This window comes from Dreissena polymorpha, chromosome 13, assembly GCF_020536995.1.
Source record: "Dreissena polymorpha isolate Duluth1 chromosome 13, UMN_Dpol_1.0, whole genome shotgun sequence".
NCBI lineage: Eukaryota > Metazoa > Mollusca > Bivalvia > Myida > Dreissenidae > Dreissena > Dreissena polymorpha.
The window spans coordinates 67,264,116-67,277,191 of record NC_068367.1 but is presented as its reverse complement, the minus strand read 5'-3'; the positions used below and the strand labels follow the sequence as shown (position 1 = coordinate 67,277,191).

The 13,076-nt window shown below is 33.9% G+C and overlaps 1 protein-coding gene across 1 annotated transcript; it reads right to left on the bottom strand.

Annotated features, from left to right (window-relative positions):
- Positions 1-1,168: 1,168 nt before the first annotated feature.
- Positions 1,169-13,071, bottom strand: LOC127855592 (acyl-CoA-binding protein-like). The gene is made up of 5 exons (XM_052391334.1): positions 12,899-13,071; positions 7,471-7,585; positions 5,920-5,982; positions 3,969-4,040; positions 1,169-1,984 (listed from the first exon to the last, which is right to left on the bottom strand). The coding sequence occupies exons 1-4, from the start codon at positions 12,905-12,907 to the stop codon at positions 3,970-3,972; spliced, it is 258 nt and encodes an 85-aa protein (XP_052247294.1). The 5' UTR covers positions 12,908-13,071; the 3' UTR covers positions 1,169-1,984; position 3,969.
- Between the last annotated feature and the right edge of the window lie 5 nt (positions 13,072-13,076).

Genomic DNA, 13,076 nt, shown 5'->3' with positions numbered 1-13,076 from the left:
AATTGGCTGTTATAAAAGTTGTTACTTAATAGCCTCAGCTGCTGTGCTGCGCACAGGTATGTGTGTATTTCAGAGGTCATTCAAGGTCCCACTGCGTCTTCCCGAATGCATCAATTGGCTGACCTGCCCACCGAGACCTTTAAGGAGAGCTGTGTTAAGCGATTTGGACTATTTTCATAATTGAAACAAGATCTGTCACCATAGGATGACAAATGCCCCCTATAAACGCTTTGATAGAAGTTATGAGCATTTTTCGAAACCTAAACGCAGATTTCGAAACCTAAACGCGGACCCTACGTTCAAGGACAAGATCACAGGGGTCAAAATTTGTGTGCGTATGGAAAGGCCTTGTCCATATACACATGCATACCAAATATGAAAGTTATATCTGAAGGGACATAAAGTTATGAGCATTTTTAGAAACCTAAACACAGATTTCGAAACCTAAACGCGGACCCTAAGTTCAAAGGTCAAGGTCACAGGGGTAAAATTTTGTGTGCGTATGGAAAGGCCTTGTCCATATACACATGCATACCAAATATGAAGGTTATATCTCAAGGGTCATAGAAGTTATGAGCATTTTTCGAAACCTAAACGCTGATTTCGAAACCTAAACGCGGACCCTAAGTTCAAGGTCAAGGTGACAGGGGTAAAAATGTTAAGGCGTATGGAAAGGCCTTGTCCATATACACATGTATACCAAATATGAAGGTTATATCTCAAGGGACATAGAAGTTATGAGCATTTTTCGAAACCTAAACGCAAAGTATGACGGACAAACGGACGGACAGTGCGATCACTATATGCCCTCCTTCGTGGGCATAAAAATGTTGTAAATGTAATGTCAGTTAAGCAGGTGTAACAGACTTATAAATTCTGCACACCATCTCAATGTCCTTTACATTGAGGCAAGTTTCATAACATTTCTTCAAAGGATATAGGAGCTACAGAAAAGGTGCTACGGACAGATGGACGGAAAAGGGACATTCCTGTAATTGCACCCTCCCATCAAAGGGGGGTTAAAAATTTGTGCAGTGACTACTTTTCCCAATACTGTTTTATTGCTCTACTCATTCACAGGATGTTTGTAAAGAACACTTGACAAAGTTGCCCCACACTTCAATTATCAAATGGTATTTAACTATCAAATGAGTGATAACAATAAAACAAAAAGACTTTAATTTATTTCAGAATGTTTGAAAAAACAATACAATAAAGTAAATCTAATTCTGAGCAATGTAGTATTGACAAATAACATTCCTATGATTAAAGAATGTTGCAAATATACAATTTTGTTGTGTGGTACATGCAAACCAAAATAACAGGTTTCAAGTGGAAATCATAGAATTTTAAAATTGTAACACAATTGAATTAAAGCAAATTTTTATGTAATAATTACCAGTTACACATTTCATTTATAAATAACACAGCTGGAAGAAAATACATGTATATAATAACAGAAAAATCCCAGAGCATATGTCACAAAAACATGATGTGCCCAATCACCATGTGATATCAATATATATATATATATTCTGTTTGTTTGTAAAGATTTAAATGGAATATATTTATATTGTTTTCACAATACGATTCATGTTAAGGTAAAATTAATAGCCAAATGAAAATACAAGCAATAACTTTTCATGATATAAGAAATTGACTTTGCCACATGGATTTTTGTTCAAGCCATAAAATGGATTTCCTTTTAAACTAAAGAGTAAAAACACAAATGCCCATTGTTCAAAAACAAATATGACAATTGTACAATAAACATTGTAAATAACCTTGAAGTGTAAACATGAAAGAAACTTAAAAACATGTTAAGATTAAAAGAGAATAGAACAACAGTTTCAGTAAAGTAAAGTTGAACATATTATATTGAATATTTTACATATAAGAATTAGAACACAGTAAATTAATACTTAGTATAAAAGTATGAAATTCTTAAACGTTGATCATTTATCTGAACAAAGCAGGCAGGTCTCTGAAAATAGAAAACAAGAGATATATAAAAAATCATGGTATACACAATATTATCAAAAACTGATGATCAATTCTAAAATTGGAACCATGGTGAAATTTGTTCAAACTGACCCTGAAAACATAATCTTTTTTTAAGCCAGAATGATTATTCTGGTATTGATTTTCTCCACTCTTTATTATAGCGAGATTATACGATTTTGTCAAATATTTATTAATTTACATAAAATGTGTAAAATACTTATTAAACATATATTTTAATAGAAATTAAAATAAAAGTTAAGACGAACATGTGTCGAAAAAATGCGAAATAAGCCAGATATTTAATTCTGAAATCGAAAAAGGCTGTACAGTCGAATTCGCCAGCATGTAAATCATGCATGCACGATGCGAATCTAAATTTAGTTTAACGGTTCCTTTTTAAATTCCTGCAACAATATCTATTCATACGACACAGGAACACTAACTAAAAAGACGAATGCTTCGGTTATTGTAGGAGAATATGTACGAAATATCTTTGTCACAATCGGCTCGGGCACTAATTTGTCATTTCTGCATTTCATGAAATTCGTCTTCAATATATAATTTTTCTTGCCTATTTTGTTTTATTGTAACATATTTTATCAATATATTACAATTTAACACATAGACACAATGTTTTATATCAAAATGATAAGCTTTATTGGAAAATAGATAACAGAGATTGTTACAGACACATGCTCAAGGGAATGTGAAAATACCAGTACATGCCCATGTGTCACTGATTATGACCTTTTAATCAGTGACACATCATCTTGTAATGGGCTGATACCACTTGAAAGATACAGTCTAACTAATCTTAAGAGACCACCCACTGTGAGCCCATTAAGTGTTCTCTAACCAAGCTGGTATCTTAACATTTCCCACTTAAGTATTTTGACGTGTTTGTAGTCTCTTAGAAAGATACGTTTAATTGAAGACCTTTCTTACTAGATTCAAGTTTTACAGGTTTCATTTTCAACCCTTAGATACTGATGGGCATCAAACAGCATAAAACCTAAACAGACTGTGAGTTACTCGCAGGCTGTTCTGGTTTTATGCTGTTTGCACATAGCCATTTTCACTTTTCCTCTGAGCACCATCCGCTAACCAATCAAAAATCAATAAATAAAATACCAGGCAAAATTGGTACTAAGCGAAAATTTCCGGAATCCGACGGAGATATTTAGAGAATAACAGGGTACTGCCTGATATTTATGTAATATATCAGGCTAGGCTAAGAATAATATAGGGCGAGGCTTGATGGGTTACTCGCAGGCTGTTCTGGTTTTATGCTGTTTTCACATAGCCATTTTCACTTTGCCTTTGAGTGGGAAAGGGTTAAATACTACTTTACAGATAGTATAATGAGCATAAAAACGTTATATCTGCATCTCATTTCTAAATCATATTGGACAGTTGTGCACTAAACACAAAATAAGAACACAATTGACAAGAGACGACCCAAGATTGGGGATCATCGCAGGGACGAAAGCATGTGAAGGCAACACTGGTCCACTTTCTCACTACATAAGCCTTGAACTGGCCAAACAAGGTTAAACCCTTTACCCCTTGGATACGTATTTTGACATATTTGTAGTCCCATAGAAGTTTACGTTTAATTGAATACTTTTCATACTAAATTCAAGATTTAAAGGCTTCATTTCCAACCCATAGATACTAATGAGCAGCAAACAGCATAAAACCTGAACAGTCTAAGAGTTACTCGCAGGCTGTTCTGGTTTTGTGCTGGTTGCAAAAGAAATCTTCACTTTGCTTCTTATGGGGGAAAGGGTAAATTAAAATACCAAAAAAGCTGATACATGTAGTAATGTTCCTGATAAGGCTGTACAGGCTGCACAGGCTAAACTGGTAAAACACTTTATGCACATGCATTACATCCTAATATCTCAGAGAAAGGCCCAAGTATAAATTCAACAAAATGTAAAAATCAATCTCTTGAAACCTACATTAATTGTACTGCTGCTTCAGTCGATCTACCAGGTCAATGTAACTTTTCTCTGCATCCTGCTTTGACATGCCTGCAGGTGGAAATCACACGAAATATGAAACTTGTATATAAAGAGGCTTTGTGGGCACTGAAATACATGCACAATTTAGAATGATCCGACAGGGTCTCCATTCCGCAACCATTCAATGAAATTAGTAGTAAATGTCTACAATACATACAGGCAAGGTGGGCCAAAGAGATTTTTGCTATAAAATCAAATAGGTAAAAGGAGACAAATTCTGACTTGATATGGTAATTTTGGATAAGGTTTAGAATGGGGATTCAATATATGTGTATGCCGGCCTGAGACATAGGGATATAGTTTGGGGCTAGCTCGTTCGTCTTTCCTTCCTTTCATCCGTCAGGAACACTTTTGTGTTCGGAGCCTTATCTTGGAAAAGCTTGGGCTGATTTCATTGAAACTAGGTATGAGTGCATATATGGATAAGAGGATGATGCACGTCAAATGCTGTCACAATCCGTGTGCAAACAACGCAGTTATGGACCATTTTTTACTTGAAAATAAGCATATCTTTCTTGGTGTCTGAAGCCACATCTTGGAACTGCTTGAGTAGATTTCATTTAAACTTGGTACACTGTAACTCCAATATAAAGCGCTCCGTTATAACGCTGAATCCAATATAACGCGGAGGGTGCTTGGATCCCATTTTTTCTCCAACCTTCCGTTTTATTTCTGATTCAAATCCGTATAATGCAACTTCATGTATTTTCAGACAATTCAAAGATGGCGGCAATCGCAGTCATGTTGATTGCTTTATTCAACCGTCCGTTGAACCGATTATAATCGCCTCGAGGTTAAACAACACCGACAGCTAATTGGTGTTAATCTGTTGTGTAATGTCAATAAAGGTGTGAAACGCAGTGTACCGGCAATTGTTAACAGAGCTTCACTTTCATTTTCGCGCGGTATCAGAAAGTCCCCGGGAAACACGTTTTTTGCATGCGTATGACGCAATAAAACAATTTTTGTACATGAGTCGTATTGCATTCAATCTAAATTTAAAGTCGCTCGTCCAACGAAAGCTCTGCCCCATAATGCACTGTACTCTTAACACTTCTGAAAATGGCATATATGCGTACGGTTGTGTTTACGAATTTCTTAAACATATATCGTCATTAATGTTCAAGATTATTATTTTTTAAGTGATGTTGCAATTTTATTGGATTATCGGATAAATGTTCACATAAGAAAAGCAGTATGTATACTGTTATCGATACGATTCGGTTTATATGCATGTATTTGCGTCAACACAGCATGGCAATATACATGACCTACATTATAGGCTATTCTATACCTGTTTTGTTTATAGCGCCCTGCAGTAAATGAGCTCAAAACCTATAACGCGGATCCATTATAACGCTGTTTCGCGGCTTGGACCCCATTGACCGCGCTATATTGGAGTTACAGTGTATGAGTGTATACATGGATTAGTGGATGATGAACATCATATCGCTTCGCAAACCATTTAACAATAACTGAGGTATGACCCTTTTTGACTTGAAAATACCGGTACCCTTTTTGCTGTGTTGAGCTGTTTCCCAAATAACATATGAGCTACAGCAATGAAACTAACAGTTGTTCTCAATCATCTGGTGCTGAGTCACATGTAAGACACATAACCCTAGAGGCAAGGCCAAGGTCACACATTAAGGTCAAAGATCACAAATTTGATGAATAATTTATTCTTTAGCCATAACTTCACTAGGCATGTAGGGATTCTGTAATAACTTTCTTCAATTGTTCTCCTTTATCTGGCTGTGTCTTAAACGTAAGATTCAGGTCTCTAGGGTCATGGTTAAGGTCACACACTGAGGTCATATGTTACAAAATGTATTTATTTGAAAGTGGATATCAATTCAACAAATTTGCTTGTTATTTTCGGCCTTACCTTTCTTTCCACTCCAGGCATCCCATTTGGCCTTTCCCTTGAAGTCCAACATGCCAGGGCGGGCTGAAACAAAATCAAAATGGGAAATCAAGTTGTGATATTTTCCTCTAATATTTCAGTTAGCTTTCCAAGTTTGCTTTTAACCTAGATTTCTTATGATAATAAAGCAGTAGAAAATGAATTCCAACAAACTCCTTTTCCATCAAAATGAGCTTAAATTTCCAAAGAACAAACAGAGGCTTAATTGTAGGTGAGAGTTACCTCATATATAGACCAAGGTTTCCAGATAAAGTTTAAAACTTCAAGGAAACATATCTCCCAAACTTTTTTCAAGGGTTATTTTAAGACCTTACAAACAATTTTAAAGAGCATTGGAGAATCATCAATGGTATCTTCATAGTGTCAAATAGGGTTTAGCTTAAGCATGAAGACAATTAACTTTGAATATTTGTAAGAAAAATATGCATAAGAAAATTTGACATCCAAAGAAAAGTATGCAGTTGAAGGATTTTCTTTTTGTTGTAGACAAAATATTTTAATTTCTTAGTTTAGGGTACATAAATACCCCTATCTGGAATAAAGTCTTGCCTCTTAGCTTCAGTCACTCCAAAAAGCCCGCAAAAAATGTGCATAAACAATGTTTTACAGGAGCAACACAAAATGTTGGAAGACAAATATACAGTGATCTGCTTTAAGGAGTAAATCATTGGCATGAACATCAATATTAATAGATTCCTGAATCAAGTTGGTATATGTATGGAAACCTAATTTGTCATGTACTCTAATAACTAATAATTGCGTACCAGACCATAACAGAATCAAGCTGGCCATGACGGCCAAGAGCATTAACCTGAGTACTGGTAATTAACCCTTAACCACTTAGATACGTACTTTGATGCATTTGTAGTCCCATAGAAAGTTAAATTTAATTAAAGACCTTTTTTACTAAATTCAAGTTTTAGTTACTGATGAGCAGCAAACAGCATAACACCTGAACAGACTGGGAGTATCTCGTAGGCTGTTTGGTTTTATTCTGTTTGTACATTAGCCATTTTCACTTTGCTTGTAAGCAGTAAAGGATTTTTTTTTTGGAAATAACATTCTATCAACCTTAACCCTTTGCATGGTGGGAAATTTGTTGTCTGCTAAAATGCCATCTGCTGAATTTCTAAAATTAGCATTTTCTTCGATTTTTTTCAAAGAATACTATCAGAATAGCAAACAGTTTGGATCCTGGATCTAAACTGTTTGCAAAGGCCTTCAAAATTTGGTTCCAGCACTGAAAGAGTTAAGAACCTGCACAAATACCAAATCTGCTCGTACATCACTAACTTAGAGCTCATCGTGGATCTAGTTGTAATATTACAATTGCTTTGAGCCTTGAGGTTGATCATAAACGTACATAAATGTATGACATTTAAGAACTAAATCTGGATCCAGAAACCAAGTGGTAAACATTAACACCTCCAATTATGTCCGTTACTTTAGCTTACACCAAGACAAATATTTACAGTCATTGAGCTAGATCTTTACCTTATTAAACTAACTCACCAGTATTGATGTCCCCAACTGTGACTTGCTTGTACAAGGCATAGATTTCCAGCATTTCTGCATCTGCTGGCTGTGTTTTTAAACCCTTTACATCTTCAGCAGCTTTGTTGAAGGCCTGTCATATAGACGTTGGTCATTCTATGATAACTAAAGTACTGGTTAGAAGGTATTGTCCTGTGTAAACATGTATTTATTTTGGGCTGGTTTTCATGAATGGTCAAATTAAACAGTGAAACTTTACAAAAAGCATCCTGGGTTCTTTAATTGTTTCAGAATGTTAAGTACTGAACCAACTTGTGTCACTTGTTCATGTGCACAACAATAAACTTTATTATAAAGGCCCAGAATTGGATACACAAAAATGCATTTCTCATGTAAACAGCATCATTTGCCAGATCAGCAGGATTTCCAGTTGTTACACCCCCTGGACGTTACACCCCTAGTCATTACACCCTCTAAGCCTGGACATTACACCCACCAAGATGTAAACATAATTGATTAGGTTACTAAGGTGTGATCACACCTACCATGGGGCACACTTCACTTGATTAATGATGTTTCTGCTTTAATGTGTGTCTAATGGGGGTCTGTCCAAGTGTTTTTTATTGTTTGTTTGTCTGTATGTCTGTCTTATTGATGTGCAGTGTTAATAAGGAAATAACATTTTTTTGGTGTGAAAAACATTGTTCTTTGATCTTTTCAAATAATTTGTTAATTATCAAAGTGTAATAATAACACCTAAAATTAAAGGAGTTTGTTCACACCATTATTATTAAAATTCATTTGAAGATGTTGTTTGATTTTATGAATTCTAAAGAATATTGCATCTTTATGTCGTGGCAAAAGAATATCAAAACATCAAAGGTAACAAAGTTAATAAGACAAATACTCAATGCAAATTGGTTTTACTCATTGTCCCCATATATACCAGAACAATTTTAGAGAATATCATACTATAGGTATACATTGTTACTCTGTCGAAATGCCCCCAAAACAAATATTTTGGTGAATTGATTCAAATTGTAAAAAAAAGCGTGTTAATAGTTCTGATTTTGCTGTTTCATGTGATAATTGTGGATTATGGCAGCATATTAGATTTTCTTCTTCCTATTATAAACATTGTAGATCTATATAATTTGAGCTCCATGACATCATGCAATTTTGGACCTTAGGGCATTTTCCGTTGTTATCAAATGGTCTTGTAACTGATAAATAATTTAAAACACCAACTTGGTTTAAGCTTATTAGCTGCGCCATTCTTGACCAATTTATTTTTGTAAATACTCATTTATAAACTTTAACCTACACAATTATATAACTTATATAATTATTAGTCTCTATAAAAACATATCCATTAATTATTAATAATTAGAAGTTATTTGTTACATATTAACCAACTACATCATGTGGAAAGTTTGGAATCCTAATAATACTTTCTTATTTTTACATAAATGAAATTCAATTTAATGGTCTTATGGACAATACTGGGTATAACTTGGTATCTGTGTTTTATCTGTTTATATAACTTATATAGTTATTAGTCACTATAAAAACATATCCATTAATTATTAATAATTAGAAACTATTTGTTACATTTTAATCAACTACATCATGTGGAAAGTTTGGAATCCTAATAATACTTTCTTATTTTTACATAAATGAAATTCAATTTAATGGTCTTATGGACAATACTGGGTATAACTTGGTATCTGTGTTTTATCTGTTTATATAACGTATATATTTATTAGTCTCTATAAAAACATATCCATTAATTATTAATAATTAGAAACTATTTGTTACATTTTAATCAACTACATCATGTGGAAAGTTTGGAATCCTAATAATACTTTCTTATTTTAACATAAATGAAATTCAATTTAATGGTCTTATGGACAATACTGGGTATAACTTGGTATCTGTGTTTTATCTGTTTATATAACTTATATAATTATTAGTCTCTATAAAAACATACCATTAATTATTAATAATTAGAAACTATTTGTTACATATTAACCAACTACATCATGTGGAAAGTTTGGAATACTAATAATACTTTCTTATTTTTACATAAATGAAATTCAATTTAATGGTCTTATGATTTACATTTTATTAACAAAAATATTATTTTTCTAAAAATATGATATGATATGTAACAGAATGGTATTTATGCAGGAAAAGGGAAATGGGTAGAGACATGAGGGATTATACATGTAATATATATTTTTGTTATCATTCAAATAATTAAGTTGATCTTATGTTGCATTAAGACTCATGCCCCAATTTAGTGTTTTAAATCATTGACACAGTTTTGTGTCATCATTTATGAAACACAGTTTGTAAAACTAACAGTAACACTGGGCCACTTAGATAAAGATTGGACCTATTTGGGCCACATTAGGGCCAGACAAAGACCCTCTAACTGTTTATAAGGGGCCATAAAAGATACACAGACTAGTGCCAATTAGGGCCCTCCCATAAACTGTGAAAACATGTTTTGATTGCTACAGTAAGTGACAGATTCCTGTTACTTGTGTTTCAATATAAAAAAGTATTTCTTCAATGATCCCTCATTATCAATTCTGACTTTAAAGTTTAATGATATTGTAATTAATGAACTTTGAAGTCTGCAGTAAAATTGTCTATATCATACAGTGACAATATGTTACTTCTATTTCAATATCTAACAAACTCACTGAAACCAACAGATATAGGATATTTTTACTTTATTAATACTTGCTTTAAATTAATAGCAAGTTACCTCCTTTTGTTTGAGTGATATGAAATAGCCTAAGGGCAGATTTGCTTCATTGTCAATATCAGAGACATAACACTGCATGCATCTTATGCACTGCTAATCAAATAGATATATCTATAGATAAGTGAAATACTATGGTTACTACAATAGAAATAAAACTTAAGTAACAGATGTGATACACTGAGATAAAGATATTGCCTTAGTCCTTATGTATTTGAGGCCGTTTCCATAATTATTTATTTTATTTATCTTTATTTTTATTTCTTCAAGTTTTTTCTGTCTGTATATTCTTGAAAAAAAGTATTTATTATTTAGATGCATATTGTTACAGTCATTCTGGTGAAATAAAAATTAATGTTTTAAATGATGGCTGCTCAATTAAATAATTTGAGCAACCATTAATCTCATCAGTGTCATCTTGATTTACCTTGATTTACCTTGATCTTCGGGCCGTAATATTAGACAAAGTCTATCGTGGCCCCTCTTCTTTAAAATGTTATACGCGACATAATGCGCTACACAGTTGATTTAAATTTTTTCTTATTCCAGTTCTCTTTGTTCAAATTCGATTTGAACACATTCAGGGATGTTGAAGAGACAGTTTGTTCTGAAAGGGCATTCCACATGTTCACTGTCCTAGCTCCAAATGGATTTAGCTTTACATTATGATGACACTTTTTTTTAATGAATTTTAGGTGATGACCTCTCAAATCCCCTTGAGCCAAGTTAAATATATTGCTCCATTTTAGGTCGTCCAATCCGTAAATAGACTTACACAGAGTAATCATATCACTCCTATCTCTTCGGTACTCCAGAGTTGGTAGACCAAGGAATTTTAATCTTTCTTCATGTGGGAGGGTAGAACATGCAGGAACCAGTCGTGTAGCTCTCCTCTGAACATCCTCAATCTTTTTAATGTCCTTTTTAAGATATGGCGACCAAACATTTGATCCATATTCAAGAATAGGCCTAACTAATGATTTATAGAGAGGAAGCAACATTTCCGTTTCCATGTATTCGAAAGATCTGTGAATAAGTCCTAGTACTCTCTGTGCCTTAGAAGTAATGTTTGATATGTGCTCTCCAAAATGTAAGTTTTCATTGAAAGTCACTCCAAGGTCCTTCTCAGATTGTGCCGAGTCCAGGTGTATGAAATTTCCATCTTTATCGAGCATTGAATACCTATGCCTTTTATTAGTAGATCCTATATGCATGACTTTGCATTTTTTGGCATTGAAAGAAAGCTTCCATTTCGAACTCCAGTCACACAGGTTGTCCAGATCTTGCTGCAATTCATCACATTGAGTAGTGGTATTAACATTTGAGTAAATCTTGGTATCATCCGCAAAAATTTTGACTATTCCATTGACAACATCTGGCAGGTCATTTATAAAGCAAAGAAAAAGTACAGGACCCAGAACGCTTCCTTGTGGAACTCCGCTTATGACTTTAGACCATTTTTAGACTTTGGACATTGCTGGGCCTATCCTTACACATTGAGATCGTGCTGTTAGAAAATTTTTAATCCAATTTAGGGTAGCACCATGCACACCCAGACAATTTAGTTTAAATAAAAGCCTATCATGTGCCACGCTGTCAAAGGCTTTGCTGAAATCTAGATAAATAACATCTATAGGGGATCCTTCATCAACACTTTCAGCCCATCTGTCGAGAATTTCCAGTAATTGAATATTACATGAACGTTTAGGACGAAAACCATACTGATTGTCTGAAAGTAGGTTCATATTTAACAAGTATGACATTAATTTATCCCGGATGATTTTTTCACAAAGTTTACACACAACAGATGTCAAACTCACAGGTCTATAATTCGATGGTTCTTTCTTATTACCAGATTTAAATATTGGTACCAGATTTAAATATTGGTGCTACAGTAGCCTTCTTCCAATCATCTGGTAATTTTCCTTTTATTAGTGATTCCCTAAATATCATATGCAGAGGTTTTAAAATGTGTCCTTGTGTTTCAAATAAAACCTTAATCTTACATGACAAATCCAATTAGTGGTTCATAAGTTGATTACACCTTTCTAATCTAATAAATATCTTGGTGGGTGTAATGTCCAGGCTTAGAGGGTGTAAAGACCAGGGGTGTAACGTCCAGGGGGTGTAATGACTGGACACCATCAGCAGATGCCTTTTAAGCACCATATGAAGTTATGCTTTAAAAATGCACTTAATTTGAATAAGAAAAGAAATAAATGATCTGTTGACATTTTAAATTACATGAATAGAAAAAAATCAGAAGATAAAATTAAAAAAGCAATCTAAGTAAGACAATCAATAATTGCTTAAACGTGACGGGAGAAATATCCTACCGTAACCCAAATTCGACGACACCTAAATTCGACGATGCTCTATTTTTATCGGTTTAAATTTAAATGGACGAGTATTGTCTTGGAATCATTTCAAAGAATTACAGCCGAGTTAAAAATTATTATTTTTTGCTATATAAGTTTTTTCATTATTTGCTAAATATTGCTTTATGTATCCGTTATATCGTCGAATTTGGGTCACACCGGGATACAACTGAGTTGGAACGTATTTTCGCGACTACGCCCCATTCTTATTTTAACGATATTTAGACGATGGACTGTCGAGGCAAATTGATCATTCTTTTTTAAACAAAAGCAAATAGACATTATTTGTTCTTACCGCAGACATGGTTTGTCGTGATAGGTTTCACAGCCACAATTAGCTTATTCTGGATCTCGATCCACACACGGACTCTAGATGAGTCAATATAGATCTACGCTCCGTGATCGACACAACTCTACAAATTTGGCTACACTCGTGATACATCGACTATCAATCGTCCTTGAATTTGATTGGG